At 41.4% G+C, this 18,925-nt stretch overlaps 1 protein-coding gene across 2 annotated transcripts in view; it reads left to right on the plus strand.

Annotated features, from left to right (window-relative positions):
• MBOAT1 (membrane bound O-acyltransferase domain containing 1) overlaps positions 1-18,925 on the plus strand; it is a 58,444-nt gene that overhangs the window by 32,793 nt on the left and 6,726 nt on the right. For both annotated transcript variants that reach the window (XM_058025079.1, XM_058025086.1), the window contains 5 exons: positions 6,343-6,398; positions 8,991-9,045; positions 11,784-11,967; positions 13,589-13,781; positions 16,474-16,577. In XM_058025079.1, coding sequence (XP_057881062.1) covers positions 6,343-6,398; positions 8,991-9,045; positions 11,784-11,967; positions 13,589-13,781; positions 16,474-16,577 — 592 coding nt within the window. The remainder of the gene's footprint in view (positions 1-6,342; positions 6,399-8,990; positions 9,046-11,783; positions 11,968-13,588; positions 13,782-16,473; positions 16,578-18,925) is intronic.

The raw sequence follows: 18,925 nt of genomic DNA on the forward strand, positions 1-18,925 counted from the left end.
ACTTAACGATTCTATGATTCTTGCTGCCATTCCTTATGGAAGAGAAACTCAGTTTGTGAAGATCCCCACAACACACAGTGGCACTGTTTTCAATCTTCTGTTGGTCTTAGAGAGACCCTAGCTGAAGTGCCTGGGAGACTTGAGCAGTTTTCCTCCCCATGTGTCAAATCTGTAGCTCTTACATAAGTGCTTTGGTGGACATCACTCCCCAGACACCACCTTTGTGTTCACCCTCTCCCAAAGGCAGAGCAGCAGCAGCATTCTCAGCAAAACCCCTAGAAAGGGATGATTGTTAAGAGAGCCCTTAAAAAGTCATATATATAAGCAGATGCTTCAGTAACAAGTGTCACTTTGGGCAGTGAATTTTTGCTGGGTGGTTAGTGCTTTGTTGCTGGCTTTTCCTCTCTCAGTGGCTTCTTGTTTCAACCACAAAAGGAAGGAATAAAAGTACAGCAGCCGTTTTTCACAAAGGAAATACATTTGCTGATGAAAGCAAAGATAGATGTTACCATGTGAAAACACAGAGCAGAAATATTGTCTGGTCCTGCAATTTCAGCTGGTTATTTTTATTTTCTTGTCTTCTAAATGTATGACATGCAGTACATTGCTCAGTGTCTGTTCCTGCAGCGCTGGGGAACCTTGGTGTGCAGCTGGTCCCCAGAGGCAGTGCAGCAGTGCAGGGTGAGTCTGTTTTCCATGCCTGCTTTGCTGCTTGGCTGCCTGGCTGGGTGCTTGTGCACTGAAACAGCCCTGAGATCACTTACCACTGGAGTCACAGCAGCCCTGCAAGAGCTGCTCTGTGGGAACTAGGCAGAATTCAAGCAGGCAATCACTACTAGAGAGCTCCACACATCTAGTATATCCCTGGACACTTCTCCAGAAGTAAACACTCTTTTTAGTGAAATACTTCTACCATGAAGCCTTAAGAAATACTGCTTGGGAGCTCTCACACGCAGACACACACAGAGGCAGTGCATCACATGAAGGAAATTGTAAGTTGCTTTGGAGGTGGCAAGTGTGTTTAGTGAAGTGTTTTTCCTCTGATGTACTTCAGTACCTCTTCCTTTTACTGTTGAAAGCAAAAGTAGGAGCTCACTGCCAGCTTGGCCATCCCCTTGTCAGCAATGGTTACTGTCACAGCAGGGTGTGACTGTGTGAACTTCTTGTCATGGCTTCAGAGCTGCAGAGGTAACCCTGAAATACATGTTTGCTGTTCTGGACTCTTGTCTGCTATGAGCCTTTTGACTCCACCTCCTCTCTTAGGGAAATCAGGTCAGTGGAAACTATTTCTAGCAAGCGTGTGCCAGACTTCTCCACGGGATTACCTAAGGTCAAGCAGACTGTGCTTGGAAAACGTCTTTTCTCTTGTAAGCATTGAAACTTGCTCCGTGCAGAAGCCAGCCTGTGATGCAGTGAGGACCCCCACAGTGGCCTACAAACAAAACATCTCTACTTCCACTGGCCTGTGCTTCTGGCAAATTTATTGTCTTGGGGCAAGCTGGATTTAAAAATTATATTCACTGATATGGTTTCATTTGGAAGGTTTATTTAGGGGAGTAAACCCCTCTGTTGAGCATTCTCTGTAAACAGTTCCATCTTAGTCTTGTGTTATTTTTCAAGGCATCTAATGTGAGGTAAACAGAATCCCAAAGCTGTCTTCACCTTATGTTAGATGCCTTGAAAAATAAAATTGTCCCTGCGTCAATTTCTTGATTTCTTTTTTTTTAATTAAAAGTTGACCACTATGGTTTGTGTGTAGGAGGTACTGCACAGCTACAACCTAAGATTAAACTCATAGCCAATACATAAAACATGGGAAGGGAGGGGAAATCACACCACACATAAATCAGATTCAGTGTTTCTGTGGTAGTTTGTAACTGTAGTGCTTAATAGGACAGGTGGAGAGGGTGTGGAATCACCGCTCAGCGTGTGGCTGCAAAGCAATCAGTAGGTGTTCAAATGTGATGGATTGCAAGTTGCTTAGGCTTCTAAATGTGTTTTATTTCAAATGCTTCCTTCCTAGGGATAAGTCTTTGTGCTTCATCTGCAAGTGCAAGTGTAGTAGGCAGATTTTCTTTTTGAATTCAACCTAATTGCTCCTCTCCAAAAACCTGTGCATCATAAAATTTGGGAGTAAGAAAAGACATTGGGAGTTTTATAGTTTTGTTAACTTCCCTTCTTATTTTTAGCACTACTGACTTTTTCCAGTAGAGTCTAAGGGTTAAAATAGTACCATGTTGGAAACAGTTGACTATATGTGATATGGTGCTGTATTTAATGTATTAACTTCTGTTAATATAAACATGTATATAAACTCAATGTTTTATTGCTGTTTTAAGTTACAGCTTGCCTGAGAGGCTGAATAGAAATGGCAATTCGATACTCTGGTATTTCAAAGTTTTAATAATCAAAACTCACATGTTTAGGAATTTATGATTCTTCCCTCCCCACTCCCTGCCCTTAAGAGAGAGTTCCAATAATGTCATTATTTTGTTGTGCTCTGCCTTTTGCTGCAGCATAGACATGGGCCCCCTGAGATCAAGTAAGAGGGGAATGGTGGGCAGGAGGAGAGGAGGGAGAAAGATGTTCCTTGTTCGCCTGGAACATTGCTTACCCTTTGTGTGAAGTGCTGGCTGGTACCTGACACTATCTCGTGAAAGATTTAGTGTGTGTCATCTCATTGCCACTCTACAGCAGTTTTCCACCTTCCTGAATAGGGTAAAAAAGAGATCACAGAATCATTTAGATTGAAAAAGACCTCTGAGATTGTCAAATCCAACTTATGACCACTACCATATCAACTAGACCTAGTGCCACATCCAGTCCTTCTTTAAACACCTCCAGCAACAGTGACTCCAACACCTCCTTGGGAAGTCCATTCCAATGTCTAATCACTCTTTCTGTAAAAAATTTCCTTGGATGTCTAACCTAAACCTCACCTAACCTGGTGCAGCTCAAGAGAAGAGACTGACTTCCACCTGGCTACACCCTCAGGCAGTTGTAGAGAGTGATAAGGTCCCCTCAAGGCTCTTTTCACCAGACTTAACAATCCCAGCTCCCCCAGTCACACATCATCGGACTTGTGCTTCAGACCCTTCCACAGCTCCATTGCCCTTCTCTGGACATGCTGCAGCCCCTCAGTGTCCTCTGAATTGCACTGAGCACAGGATTGGAGGTGCAGCCTCACCAGTGCTGAGTACATGGGGACAATCCCTGCCCTGGTCCTGCTGGCCATGCTATTGCTGGCACAGGCCAGGATGCCATGGGCCTTCTTGGCCACCTGGGCACTGCTGGTTCTTGTTCAGCTGACTGCTGAGCAGCACCCCCCAGGTCCTTTTCTGCTGGGCCACTTTCCAGCCACTCTGGAAAATGCGTATGTCATGTAATATGATGATGTCAGGAGGGAGAACAGGAGGTATCTAATGATGCCTCCTTCCCACTCACCCTGGCAGACATGTCACTTTTGTTATCCCTTGTCTCCTCTGTAGCTGGGAGATTTGAGGGAGAAAGACTGTCCATCTTTTCTGATGAAAGTACAGGAAAGGCTGACTTGTTCTGTTGGCTTACAATGTGCCATCAATGAGGCAATGACTTCCTAATATAGATGAGGAGAGCCTCTCTCCTCTGTGTTTATATGCGGTATGACATCAGTGCAGGCTTTACTCCTGCTGCCCTCGGATTGTTTGCATTTTGGCCCTCTCTGGTTTACCATGGGGGCCTTGTCTAAGACAAGTGTCTAAATTTAGACACTTGAAGTCATACGGTTTTGGCTCAGAGCCCGAGGTTTAAAGTTACCCACTTCAATGTTGGCGTGAAGTCCTTGCCATAAGAAACATATGCAACAAATTGAAGCAATTTGAAACGAGTGGTAATGTTCCCCCATAAAGCTAAAATGGTCAAACACTTAAAAAAAAAAATTGTGTTTATTGCAGTAAAACTGCTTCATTCAGTGACAGCCTCTGTGTCTCTTAAGGATTTAAAAAATCTGCCTTTTCATATGCTTAAAGGATTAGGATTTATGTATCTTTGAAAGCAAAGCGAAATTTTGTCTGGGAAAATCTACTTTGAGAAACAGGATGTTGAAGATAATGGTAAAAACAGCTTATAAATCACTTTTCTTGAAAGCTTAATTGGAATAAAGTTTAGAATGACTGTTTGACAATATTGCTGGAAGGTGAAAATCATTGCTGAATTTGTCCATTCCTTAGCTACTATCAGTAGTCTAGGTGACCCAAGAAAAGCTGCTTACAAACTCCTCCATTACAATTGTATTCAAGTTCTGTGTATATTTAAGCCTATTCTGAATTTTTTGTGCAAACTTTTTTTCATTAGCAGTTCAAGTAGGTACTTCTGAAATGATAAAAGCAGTTTCTGATTAAGTAATTGGCTGATATCGCATGTTCTGGTTTTGGGTAGAAAATGCAATTTACCCACACAGAATTACTTGTGGACTCTTGGAAAAGATCAACCATATTAAGTGTTAAAAAAAAAGACCACTTAAAATGAAAGAATGTCTTTTGCCAATATTTGTGTGTTTACCATGCTCAATCTATGAATTATCTTGAGAATCTGTTTGATTTATATTAGTGGGATAATCAGGTTGTAAACAGTTTATCTTAGCCATTGGGTTTACATTTGATTGTAACCAGTAGGTTGATTTAAGTTAAGGATGGTCCAGAATCTCTTGAAAATGTCTGTAGAACATAATATTTGACTGTTATTTTAGACAGAGACTTCACAGAATGTAAGTTCCACTTTTTTGTTTTACCTTGAGAAATCTGTGAGACAAACATAGTTCTTGAATTAAAAAAAAAAAAAAAAAAAAACAACCAAAAAACCCTCAACTTTTTTCTTTAATTGTGTTCCAGAAAATATATTACAGTAGTTAAAATGAACTGCTGTAATGTTTGGCACAATCATCTATGTCTCTTTAAAAAGTTTCATATACTGGTCAAACTGTGTAAATAGTTAAATAAATGTGTACAAACTCAAGTTTTCATTTCCAGGTTGAAGACATCATTTGTGTTCAAACAGAAACCTCCATCTGGTTAAAGTTGTTAATTTATTCTCAAATGGAGAAACAACCCATTGTATTAATCCTCAGTGAAGACAGATGTCTTTTGTGGGACTGGTTTTACATACATTCATCACAACCAGGGCTTTTAAAATAGTGGTGTGTCCTCATCTCCCATTCCCATCTTGTGGCTATTGTGGTTGTGAGAGATCTGGGCACCCTGTGCTGCTGTCTCCCGTGGCAGGGAGATGGGGAGCAGCAGTGTGAGGGGGTGCTCATCCCTTGCTTTGCCTGCCATGGGTCCTTCCAGATTGCAGATGTTCAGTGCCAGGTTTCGTGTTTAGGGTGCCACCATTGATGGAGGAACTGGTCAGTTGTCTCCATGGTTTTCCTCCCATCTTTCCTCTTACCTTCCTCTAAATACACTTGTCCGTGTCCTTTATCCTTGTGGGAACCAACTCCTGATGCCACCAAGCTGAGTTTAGTCTTTTTCCCCGTTCCTTAGCTGCAGCAGCTCACATCTGCCTTCAGTGCAAGAAGCTCTGTAAAGCTGGCTATGGGAAGTATGAGTGGCCCTACTTGGAGTAGTGGCTATTTCTATGTGGCATGTTTAGCTGGCACCAGAGCTGCTGGGTGGCTGCAAGCCTGGCTCAGGTACAAGCAGCTCCTTTTTCCAGGGGCTCCAGATCCCACATGCCCATACACTCCCAGTTGGATGGTGTAGCTTCTACAGGCTGTTCACAACACAGATGCATGGTCAATAACCAAGTGGGAAACTGCTGCGCTGACAGCTATTCTGGTATTTGCACACAGTCCTAATTGATAGAGCTATTCATGTGGGGAAATAAGCATCTGTATCTGCAGAGTCAACATTTTTTTAGGGCACTGAGGAGACAGACAATAGGAGAGTAACAAACAGTAAGAAGAGCCAGAGTTGGGTTACAGCAGCACTGCTCTATTCTACTTGCATTGTATGGGGCTTCAGTTTGGTCTTTGCCTGAAAAGAAGCTCAGTGGGCTGCAGAAGCTGGTGCTTCCTGGTGGTGTGATTTCTTCTGAACTACAATTTGCATTGCTGCACGATAGGGAGATATAAAATAAGGCTTTGTGTGCACTTAGCAATTAAAAATTCCAGTGCAAGTTACTGTGGGGTTGTTTTGAACCCAGGCAATTGTCTTATGCCTGAGTGCCTCCTTCAGCTTTAATTGGATGTTTTCCACTTGTTGCTAATACAGTTTTGCCTTTTAAAGGCATAAAGACATTCAGTGAGAAAATTGGGAATAATTTGTATTACAAGACATGTAACTGTTGTTTCTGTCTTTGTTATAGTCCGCTGATGATAATTACACAGAAGATCACAACACTTGCATGCCAGCTACATGATGGTAAGAAAAGGAATCTCTGTCCTGAAGACAGCCTTTATATACCAGTGAATTCTATGGTTGATTTATGGAGTGAATGAATGCAGTGCAGTAAATTGTTCCAAGTGAAGAAGAAAAATGCCTTATGGAGGAAGAATTAGAAACTTGAAGTTTTGATCAGTTTCTAGGATCAAACTGTCTTTGCAATATCAGAGACAACTGTTTTCCCCTTTGGGTATTCTACTTCCTTGGGGCCTAATTTGGATTTTAGCTAGTGCCAATATCTCCTGTTTAGATGCTACAGTGCATCTCCATTAAGTTCTCTGAAGCTGTTACAGATTCTCAGAAGTCAAGAGCTGATAATACATACACTCAGTCATTAATGTTAATTTAGCAAAAAATACGCTAGCACTGATATATACAGTGGTAATATACTCCATGAGTTGTGAGAGATAGAATTCAGTAGCTTTTCCCCAGTGCAGAGAGAAGCACAGTTGCAAGCAAAATAACATTGTCTTCAGTCTTGTGCTGTGCTGTGACAAAGAGCACTATTATTTCCCAGTAAAACGCCTGTGTCTACTACAGTGCAAAGGCTAAAAATGCCACTTGTCATCAGTAGCATTATTGCTTGTGCCTACTGATGTTGCAGTGTGAATTTCTGATAGTCTGAGGCCCACTGCCTTACAAGTTATGGGTTGTGACAGTGTTCACAGGGGTCTTAGGGTGAGGGAAGAGACGAGTATCTGACTCCATGTTTCAGAAGGCTTGATTTATTATTTTATGATATATATTATATTAAAACTACATTAAAAGAATAGAAGAAAGGATTTCATCAGAAGGCTAGCTAAGAATAGAAAAAGAGGGAATGATAACAAAAGCTTCTGTCTCAGAGAGAGAGTCCAAGCCAGCTGACTGTGATTGGCCATTAATTAGAAACAACCAACATGGGCCAATCACAGATCCACCTGCTGCATTCCACAGCAGCAGATAATCATTATTTACATTTTGTTCCTGAGGCCTCTCAACTTCTCAGGAGGAAAAATCCTAAGGAAAGGATTTTTCATAAAAGATGTCTGTGACAGTGGGTGACTGAATAAGTGCCTTACTATAGAGTTGTTGCGAACAAGGATTTAGGTGATGGCACACGGGGGTCTGACATTGTTTGCAAGCCAGGTTTGCACAAGTGAATCTAATGCTTTTATCTGGGTATAATAGATACAGCTGGAAGCTTGGCTGATTGACCATGTTGTGTGCATTCATGTTGCTGAGGCTTATCTGCTTCTGGAAGTTGAGTCAGCTCAGGTATTGCTGCAGTTCCACAGCAATGTGCAGCCAAGGTGCACAGCTAGGATGTTGAAGGTAAACGACCAGACAGAAAGGAAAAAGACAGCAGCAGAGGCAGAAGCATTCTAAACAGACCAGAATTCCTAGAGATTAATGATGGTGGAAAAGGCTCATTACATTGCAAACATCCATATATGGAGCAGTTGATCAAATGAAGGCAGCTTGCTGTTCAAGCATCAGTGGCAAATTTGTATTTGTAAAAATTTAACACAGCTGTCTGTAAATGGAAACAGACAAACAAAAATACCCAGTCCTTTAAGTAATTAGGTGCTAATTGTTTCTCTGAAATTCAGGCCCTCCCAGTATTTACAAACTGAAACAGTAGAGAGAGAATGGAAATGAGCAGCTTATCAGCAGCCGTTTTAGGATGTGGGTCCTGTGTCTCTATTGGCAATTATGGCCAGTATGTTTAGAACAGTAGTGTCAATTGGTGCCAAGCCCCGGATCTGCTGGGGCTGTGCACATGGAGCTGTGCACATGCTGCACACCAAGTGCTGAGACTCATCCCGTGTAGTTCTGCTGAAGCCAGTGGGATTCCTTGCAGTATGTGCAGCTAAAGCTCTAGGCTGAAGGGTTTGAGGTATGTGCTATAAACAGTATTTGTTTACCACTGGCCATGACACAAGATTTTTCCATCGTTTTCCTGGGACATTGAGTCTGTGTGTTACCTCTGGCCCCAAAGGTCTGGTGCACTCAACAGGAGGTCACCCTTCCAGTCTGGACCTGGACAATTCCAGATTATTGCTGATGTGGATGTTTAGGCTTGCTCCAGCAGCAGGCATCTCGGCTGCTCATTCACACCAGTGGAGCTTCTGTTCCCTGAGTGCCTGTTTGCCTTCCCCTGCCCACTCCTCCTGCTGTGAAATGCTCCATTTCTCACCAAGGAGCCAGCGGGAGGCTCATGCTTAAATGAGCCAGCAGCTTCTGGCAACAGAGGTTTTTCTAGCCCAGCGAAGTTTGTAGAGGCTGTTGGGGGTCGCAGCCAGTTGGTGGCATTGCCACTTCCATTGTGTGTGTGGGAGTGCTACGGCTGCTCTTCCTGACAGTGTAGCCAGGGTGAGAAAGGGGGAATGAGTTAGAGAACTGGGTAGAGAGGTACAGTAGAACTTGACATAGAAGTTAGGGATAGAGATGTATTAAAACCATCTGTGACAAAAAAAAAAAATTGAAATTATGGCCTTAGAAATTTATTTTGGGGTGCAAGCATAAGGCTTTGGGAATAGCTTTTACTGTCTGTCTTTTGGAAAGATCTAATGTGTCTTTTCTTTCCAGGCATAGGGCGACAAGCTGAGGAACTCACTGCTGAGCAAAATCGGCTTGCTGTAAAGTAAGGATGTAATTATCTGAGTGATTTGTGTCAATTTATGCCAAAGAAGTTGACTGTTTAGTTTGTTTGTTATTTGTTATTTTGTTTGGGTTTCTTTTTTTTTTTTTCCATTACAGTGTCAGGGACAACATAGTGGCCCAGCCATGGAAATGTTTCCTGCTACTTTCCAGTCCATGAGATACCAAAAGATTTGCTTGAGAAATTTTTTCTTTGTAATGCTGCTGTCATTACCCTCCTTAAAACAAACATACCTTCTCTCTTATATTCCTTTTTTCTTCAGTTCAGGACCTCTGCCTTTATCATCTGTGCTGGTCAGTAAAGCACTGAAGTACTTGGCAATGTCTCATAAATATACTTAAATATATACACCATGTGCAACAGAACAAGTATTTGCTGTATTAACTCTTTTAAATTCAGGCTAAGACTATACTATACAGACTTGTTGGCTGTTATCTTCATCTGATCTGTGATGTGCTATTTTTCCAAGTAATTACTCCTCCCCTGTGAACAATCCACTGCATAGTAAAAATCCATTTTGGTTTGAGTCTGACAAATCAAGTGCCGCTTTTCTTTGCCATAATTTCTGAATGCCGGATTTTATTTTTTTTGGTCCCTTTCCATAATGTTAATACTCCTAGGTCTCCGCATTATGTAACTTCTCATTTTTCATATGGAGAGAGCACTTCTTTGAGCACCCTTTTTTTCCTAGTTTGTCTCTCAATTGAAATGCTACATGGAGTTGAATTTGTAAGTGGTTTTTGGGTTTTTTTTTTTGTGGTTTTTTTTTTTTTTTTTTTTTTTTTTTTGGTTTTTTTTTGGGGGGTTTTTTTTGGTGTTTTTTTTTTTTTTTGTTTGTTTGTTTTTTTGTTTGTTTTTAATGAAGAATTAATGTTACAGAATTACTCTTAGACCCATAACTACTTTTCACCATGATATGCTTGTTATGGCCAAGGAAATTGTTTCCTTAATTTCCAAGGTAGAAGATTCAGCCATCAGAAAATCTGCCTATGTACTTCAGAAAGAAAGGGAGTCATTTCTTGAAAAGCAAAACTCTTGTAGGTAGTTGTGACCCAATAGTGTCTATTTTTAAAGCTCACAGCATAATTTCTAATTGCACTTGGCCCTTAATTCTAGTCAAATTCTCACTAAACAGGCTTGGTTTTTTTTCTTGTACAGTAGATGAGTTCATAATAGAAAAGAAGATGCCAATAGTTAGTGTCAGTGGCAGACAAGTCATAACTGAAGAGTTTTAAATCCCCTTGGTAATACAGCCTTTTGTCCTCCCTCCTGTCCTTGGTCTGTTTTTGTTTCTCACTCATCCTCTGTACATTCCTTTGTGCATTGCTCATGTCTCCCCACCCACCCATGTGCAGAACCCAAGTTGAAATGAATGACTTTATTTTTAATCTTACTGTAGGGCTAGGAAGCCCACACCATGGACCTGTTTTTGCAGGACAGAAAGATGACTCTTACCCCAGTTGTTTGCTCCATCTTTCTGTGAAATGCTTTCACCAGAGAACATACCATTCAGGCACTAACATCTACAATAACCAGTAGGGTGAATGCAGAAAATCCTTGCTAATCTAACTGTTTATTCAAACTAATTCCACTTCAGAATAGAAGTAGGCAACAGAAAATGTTTAACTGTTGCTTAGTTTTTCAGCTAGAAATTTATTTTAGTCTTAAAGAATTTTAAGTGTGTTTTGGTTATGCGTGTCCATCTGTGTCTTGGGCAGGAGAGCCCTCAAGCACTGTGCCCAAGTTTGTGTTCTCATCTGAGGCCTCCATGTTTACTTGAATGGTAACAATTAAGACATTTGTGGAGAGCACTCACTCTAATGCAGTGCAGAACACAGTGCACAGTTTGGATGTTGGCATTTTTTGCCACATAAAAACCCCAAGCCTAACAACTTACAAATTACACTACTGCTGAGAGGCCTTTGCATTGTAATGATCTGTAGCAAAGGTAGTGGATCTTCTTAATTATACATCAAATGCACAGCACCAGAAGGAACTTGTGGGGTATGCACTTGCAAAATGGAAAAATATTACTATGACTTTCATCTTCAGCCATCTTTCAATACATATGTTTCCTCCCCTCCCCCCTACTTCCTTTTCCTGTTCATGATGCAATACAGGCAATTACTTCCTTTATTTGAACAGTAGGAGAGAGTGCTTATTCATTCTCTTCCTGTATGTCTCACGTGATACTTCCCATTTTTGAAAGGCTGAACTGAAGGGAGGGTGAGAGCTCCTCCCAGGACTGAGAGCCCTGGTTTCAGAGACTCCCTGCCCTGTGGTTTGTACAACAAGGCAGTATGGTCCCTGACATCGTGGACAGATGTCCAAAACCAATAACCAGCTTCTCACTCCTGGTACTGCTGATCTGTCCAAAATGGACAAATTTATTACTGTTTTTAGCTAAGAAGTTTCTAAGATTACAACTTTTCAAATCACTAGCATTAGCTCACCTGTAGTTTAAACACTTTGATGTTACCTTTGCTCTGACTGCCATCTACCAGACATCACCAGAATATGACAGGCTGTGTTTTATCTTCCCCAGAACAGATCTAGAGAGCTTTCAGTCGGGGGAAAATGGGTAGGAGGGTGAGGACTGAGGCAGACAGTGCAACAAAAAATGTTGGTGAAAGCCTTTGATATGCTTTACCTTGTTTTATTTTTTTTTAATTTATTTTTTTTTTTAATTTGTTGTGTTGTGTGTGGCTGTTTTTTCACAGGTCAAGACCTTCTTTACTGGAGTATTTAAGTTATCTCCTCAATTTTATGAGCATCATAGCAGGGCCTTGCAGCAATTACAAGGACTATATCGCCTTCATTGAAGGCAGGCATGTGCACATGAAACTGTTAGAAGTGAACTGGAAGCAGAAGGGTTATGACAGACTTCCTGATCCTTCTCCAACTGTAAGTTTTAAAATGACAAAGATTGATTGCAGGGGGCAGGAAAGTACAGCTTTGTACACCATTCTCATAATTAAAAGCTAAGAAGAAAAACCAGTTTTGGGTTATCTTGCCAGTAAAGGTTACAGTGAGTTTTTTCTGCCAGTGGCTGCTGTTTTTATCACAAGGTCAGGGGTGAAGGGGCTGGCAAATTTGCCAAATGGGTTTGGCATGCAAAAAGGGTCAGCTGTTAATGGGTGTCCTTTGTGCAGCAATGGGAATGGGCTGCAGGTTCTGACAGTGACAAGTTGCAATTCAGCTCCAGATAGAAGAGGAAATGTCAGAAAAACAAAAAAAAAAAAAAAAAAAAAAGTCAAATCTCCCCCACAGTGCAGGAGATGTTAGAAGTACATGAATCACTGCTAATCAGAAACTGTAGTCTGGCAAGGTGCGTTGCAAGAGTACACTTTACACACTTTAAGATGACTCAAGAGGTGATTTTTTCACATAGTTTTTACACTAGTCTAGTTTTATATTTTTTAATATTGCTTAAAACGTTCTTGGAAAATAGCCTTTTTGTAAAGCAGTATAGTTTAGCATGAGGTTCAGATTTCTCTCTCTCAGGTGACACTGAAAGTGTAACTTTGTGAATGTGTGCAAAATGTCTCCTCTGAAGTTGAGCATGTACTTTTGTGTAATGATTCCTGTTGCACACAGCTGTCTTTCTATTGACCCTAGTGGTGCTAGTTCTGATTTACATTACTTTGACTGAGGTCAGAAGAAGGCCTATATTGAGGAGGATGCAAATCAGGAGAGAGTATTAAAATCTGCATAAAAAATAATTTCACATTACTTTATTGCAGAATTTGGAGAATAAATAAAAACAGATCAAAAGTCAAAAGGTAAAAAAATATACGGTAGTTTTAATACTACATTTCATTTTTATTAGCCTTTTGAGAATGAGTCAATTTTCACATGGTATCCAAGTGACAGATTACTTTTTAATTATAGCTGGATCAAGAAGGGTTTACCCATGGTGTGTATTTGCAAACAAGCTTTGAAGTACTGCAGTGATTGTCAGTAATGGTGTGTAGGAAGCTAGGGAGCTGGAATAGAAAACGTGTGGCAGAGCACATACCCTGTATTGTGGGTACAATGTGCTGTAACAACACAATGCTTTTTGGACAAGTGATTTTTTAGCAAGACTTCTGAGCGGTAGCTGTGTAGTACCTACTGTTGCACAGAATATCAGTGATTTTTGCTTCCAGGAGGAATCCAGTCTTTAGTTCCAGGAGGGGACAGTACATTTAGAGAAGATTTCTGCTTTCCACTGTAGGGCTTGGTTTGCTTCCTTTCCCATTTTAGAATCTTTGCACACTGGTGTAGAGTCTGTCATGAAGTTCCTCACTGATTTTGACTTGTGATTGTCCTACCTATCTATAGGTAGTTCAGTAAACCAAATTAAACTAGAGCTGTGACTCTGGCCTTCTCTTGGTCACCTCTTCTAAATTAATTAGTATCAACTTTGTCACTGGTAACTTTAATGGTTCTTGAAGCCCATTGTTTTTGTATGTCATGAGCACTGCCTTGTTCTTCCCCTTAAGCAAATGTTTCTAATGCATATTTCATTGTTTGTGTTTTTTAGGGAGCAGTGATGTACAAGCTGTGTATCACACTAGTATCTCTCATTTTATTCTTGACACTTACCAAGAACTTTCCTATGGCATATATTATTGATAACGAATTTCTTGATGAAACTCCCTTCTTGTCAAGACTTGGTTACCTGTATGTTGTAACACAGGCAGCAAAACCAAAGTATTACTTTGCATGGACGTTGGGTAAGTCTGGCTATATTATGTACTTTTGTGTGCAGCAAATAAGTTCCTAAATGGGGGAGGAGGTCTGAAAGCTGGGATGGGGGAGAAATAAAATTGTCCCTAGACCAGTAGTTGATGTGGGAGATGTGTTCCTTTAGGCAGTGGGCCCTGTGCTTGTTGAGGGGTTGATGCTAGCTTTGCCTCTAAAGCACTGTGGGGTCCTGTATACACCTTGGGTTTGAGCAGTCCAGAGAAAAGACTGGAGAACTGTGGGGAGCAAAGGAAGTGTTGGGAAGGATCAAAATGTCTGCAAGGAAAAGGGAGAGGAAAAGTAACTGAAGAGGGAAGCAAATTTTTTTACAAGCCAGTCAGACTGGTGGTCAAAATAATATTTTTGCATTTTACCTTCATCTTTTACAAGTCATGTTTCACCGTCTGTGTGTGAGGAGTGAAATCCTTCAGGCCAAGCTGAAAATCTCCTGGATTTTTTTGCTGGTATTACAAGACATTGTGTGTAGGGCAGATCCTGGAAGTCCAGCAAGGAATGCACGTACCTTGAGGCTGAGCAGGGTGACACTGAGCTGGAAATAGCCAGGGAGATTCATTGCAAGGCTGCGATTAAACTGCTGGGAATAAAACTGTCAGATTCAGGGAAGGCAGCCAGGACTTGTGTGGGATGGGAAAGGCTTTGAGATAAAGAATGGCTTGCTCACAAACTTACTTTTGTGGCATCCAATGTTAAATTGTTGCCTCCATTTTTTCTGGCATTATAGTTAACTGGAAGGCCATTATTAAAGAGATAAACTGAACTTGCATTTGTGACAAGAGCAGGCTGCAGAGGCTCAAGAAACGTCTTACAAATGAGGCCGTTAGCAGAAAAGTATGCACTGCATAGTGGAGGGTGAGGCCTCATCTATTCACATCCCAAATCCAGGCAGCAGAACAGCAGGCACTTTATCCTTTTTTTATCCTTTCCCAGTTTTGCTCCCGGTGGCATGGCCCAGCGCATTACAAAAACCCTGCTGAAACGGGCCGAGAAACGCTTCCCGTCCTCAGGACAGGACAGGCACGCCATTGTGTGGGAGGGAGCTGCACCGCCCAGATCCATGGCAAGGAAATTCGGCTTCTCGCTGGATAGTTCTGGGAACACGGCTGCAAACCAAACTCCCAGCTGTCACTGAAACCACTTTGGGTCCCAGTGCCTCCAAGCAAGGAGCTGTGAAAGCCATGCACAGCCCGAGCAGTTCCAGACTGCAGGAAACAAAGCTCTGCGGAGCTTGAGGGGATTCGTGCTCCTGAGCAGCTTGAGGGCGCACAGTTGTGACTTTCCTGTGCCTCAACCCCGTGCTCTGCAGACAGCAGCCCGGGAAGCAAATGGCCAAGGGGGATACTATATAATTATTGCTCATCCCATGATTCCTGCTTTATTGGTTTTGGCCGAGAAACACTAATTATGGGGTCCCTGCTACCCTTGGAGCAAGGAGGAGCAAATCCAGGAGTGCACTGTTCTGGGTTATGTGCAGCTCCAGTCTCTGAGATTGGGCAGGATCCTCTGGGCCAGCTTCAGGCAGGGTTGTTGTTTATTGTTTGAGTGTTTTTTAAACAGGGAGAAAATTAAAAACATGGAGAGCTTTCTTTTCATCAATAAAATCTCTCTCATTTAAGAAAGTGGAAAACAAAACAGGAAGTTTCAGGTTAGAGAAGGTTGCTTGTTTATTTATTTATTGTTACTGTTGTTGCTTATAATTAGGTTTCCTCCCTAGTTTTGTGCACTAGGGCTTCTCCATGAGCTTGTGCCTGTACTTACAGCATTTACAAAGTAAAATCTTGGGGAAGAAATGCTGACCTTTTTAAAGAATAACCAGGCTTGTATTTTGTAAATGACCTGGAAGGAAAAGCCTAACCTGTATTTGTGCTTCCCTTTTTGTTCCAATGATCCTCAGTGTTGGCTGCAACACTAGTGATCTGGAAACAATCATGAATTCTCCCTTCTGTTTTCTTAGTACCCCAAGTAGGTATTTCTAGCAGGGGCACATTGAAATCAGAATCTTGAGACCCAGTGATGAGGTGACTCCCAGGCACTCTGAGAGAGGAGGTGGTTGACAAGAGTGCATCAGTGTGTAATGCCTGCTCTTATCCAAGATTTACTTGCTTTAAGGTAGCTACATGTGTAACTGAAGTTACTCAATATTTGGTTCATAGAGATGTTGAGGCACTTTGAGGCACTCGGCAAGAGGATTAGCAAAAGGCTTTGTCTGTAGAATTCTGAATGACAGTCTTAATTAACATAGCCATGTTGGAACTCTTAATGGAAATAATAAGCATGTCTTTGAGATATTAAGTTTTTTTTGAATTCTGGAAAATGCTGTGACATCCAGGTGCCCTTTTGAGAAAATTGCTCATTCAGTTTATGGAAATATCTGTCTCAGATGAATAATAAAGCCCAAATAATAGGAAAAGTGATTTATATTAGTTGGTTTTTTATTATTTTATTTCTTCTGCACAAGCAGTAGCAAGTCTTTCCTCTTGAGGAAATTACTCTTGTGTAGCCTTATAGTAATGCCCTTTTGCAAAGAAGCAGCTTCTCCTAGGAAGAGAGGTTGCTAAATCCTACAAAGCTGTCTTGAATGTTTGTTTAGTGCCATACTGACTTGTAAGAAAACATGTCTCTTCCAGCAGTCTGATTTTGACCTGTTTTGCTTTGACATTGCAGCAGATGCAGTCAACAATGCAGCTGGTTATGGATTCAGTGGAGTTGATGAGAAAGGCACTTTCCGCTGGGACCTGTTGTCCAATTTGAATATCTGGAACATTGAGGTGAGATAAAGGAGTGGCTGCATTGGCATAATTATACAGAAATGGGCATGGTAATGGGTAAGGGCTTTACTGAAAGGAAATCTATGCTACCAGGCTGCTCCTCTTTGGCACAAAGAGGTTTTGTATTTTATCTGTTGGACAGAAAAAATGCATCTGTCTCACAGGCTACCTCATGCTCTGTATTCAGGTTGTATTTCTAAATAGTTTTGTGAGGGCTAAAAATAATGATATAAGATATTTAATAAAGGAGCAGTCAATTACTGTAGATTGAGGCTGAGCTCAGTGGGTCAGTAAATTGTTCACAGCTATGATTCTTCACCATCTGTGGTGTGTTCTGTTTATTTACTTCTAACAATCTTTCACTTTTGTAGCCCAGTTGAGATGAGTGGTGGTAGTGAAAGAGGCTGCCACAAGTTGCACAGACACGTGCAAGGGTTGAACTGCCTCTGGTACAGGGAGAAAAGCAAGGTTAGGAGACATAACAGGTACCAACCAAGCAACCTGAGTGGGAGCTGACACAGAGCTTAGGTGGGTGCTGGTCTGGAACACCATGCTGGGAGCCACACTCTTGATCAATACAGCTCTCACTCCTTCCTTGTGACTGCTGCATACTTCTAAGGTCCATTAGCCTTTTGAAAACTACTTGTGTTTGTGTCTCTAATGCAAAAGATGGCCCATATAATTTGTTTGCCCTGAAGAATATTTTGTGAGTGCCAGTGAGATGTGGAAATATTTATGTGTCTGTGACTGCTTTCTAAAGGCTTCTTTTATGGAAAGAGGAGAAGCCTCCCCCTGTAATTCTCTAGTTGTGATTTTAAAAGTAATCACAGATAAAAATAAGTTGATTGCTTTATTGCTGAACAATCTGTGACTAAGTGAATGTACTGTAATAGCTCTTCTCAAAAATGAAATAGCCCCTGTAATTCTTCTTTGAAGATGCCAAAATTGGAAGTCTATGCAATCCCTGTTTTTCAACATTCTTTCTCTTTTTCTTTTTTAACCATGATTAATCCTCAGTGTAGTCCTTGATGAGTACAGGATACACAGCCCAGAAATGCTTTACACTTCTTGATGACAGCAACACCCTAGATAACACTCTGAGATCTTGATTCTATATCTTATTCAGTTTTGGGGCAGGAGATGTTTCTTTGATGGGCTGAGGCAGCTTCTGTTTGAAGCAGGAAAGTAAAATGCAGCCAGTACTCTTCAGTCAAGCCAAATGAAGGAGCCTTTGCTCCTCTCTACCCACCTCTCAAAGCTTACTTCCTTTATAGGTCACATGGGCAAGAGATCAGAAATTGTTTCCAAGAGCATAAAATAGGGTGTTGTCTGATTTTTTCATGTTTGCAATGAGAAAGAGAGGCTACAGAGACCATGGCTTTGGCTAAGCCTTGAACCATCACTTTATGTGCCAACAGCAATGCTGGCAGTTGAAGTGTGATTGTACAGGCTATACAGATACAGTCTATATATGCAGCAGGTATAGCCACCTGCATGTGTAAAATTACCTCAGAGCTGGCAACTTGAGTGCTAAATATGACTGTCTGATCTGTAGAGAAGATAAGCACATGGAAGGGGTTGTGTGGGCCTTAAAACATGACAGCGGCTAAGCCAACGTGGGGGACTTGAAAGCCTTGGCAGCGTGCTTGTTTTGACAGCCAGCAACTACTTCCTCTCTTGGTAATGTAACGGGGGAACTTAAAGGAGGCCAAAAGAGAGTGACAATATTAGTTGGAAGAGAAACTGTGTTTTTCTTGGCTTCTTGTGGTGCAGTAATGCAATTAAAATGTGGCAGTGCTGCATTGGGAATTGTTAATCATTTTAACTCTTTAAATGCAGAGGATGAAATGCTAGCTTTAGGGATTCTGCATGGAAGTGCAAAGATATCTGCACATCCCCTTGGAAGCCCTTGCCCTTAATCCATTTTTTCAGTCATTTTTTCCATCCCTTCCCTTCAGCTGATATGGCATAATATTGTGGTGTCACTGAATCATGTTCCCACGTGGCCAGGGTGTCCTTGGATGTTTCTGCCAGCAGGCAAGTGACCAAGGTGGAGTTGGGAGGGGAAGTTGATCAGCAGTAGGGGAACTGATGCTGAACAATAGAGTCCAGCAGTCCCCTAAAGCTGGGGGAGCTCAGAGGAGGAGGTATTGGTGGTACTCTCAGGATACTGGAGTCCACTCTGGTTTGTCAAGCTTACCAGTGGGCCAAGAATTGGCTTCTAAATTTAGTCCTAACTTTTTTGCCCATGTTTTTCAGTCTTCCCCCTTCCTTCTCTAAATAGTAACAATAATAATATTTTTTTTAATAACACTTTGTTTTAGTACCACTGTAGGGAAGTCCAGATT

This window comes from Melospiza georgiana, chromosome 1, assembly GCF_028018845.1.
Source record: "Melospiza georgiana isolate bMelGeo1 chromosome 1, bMelGeo1.pri, whole genome shotgun sequence".
Taxonomy (NCBI): domain Eukaryota; kingdom Metazoa; phylum Chordata; class Aves; order Passeriformes; family Passerellidae; genus Melospiza; species Melospiza georgiana.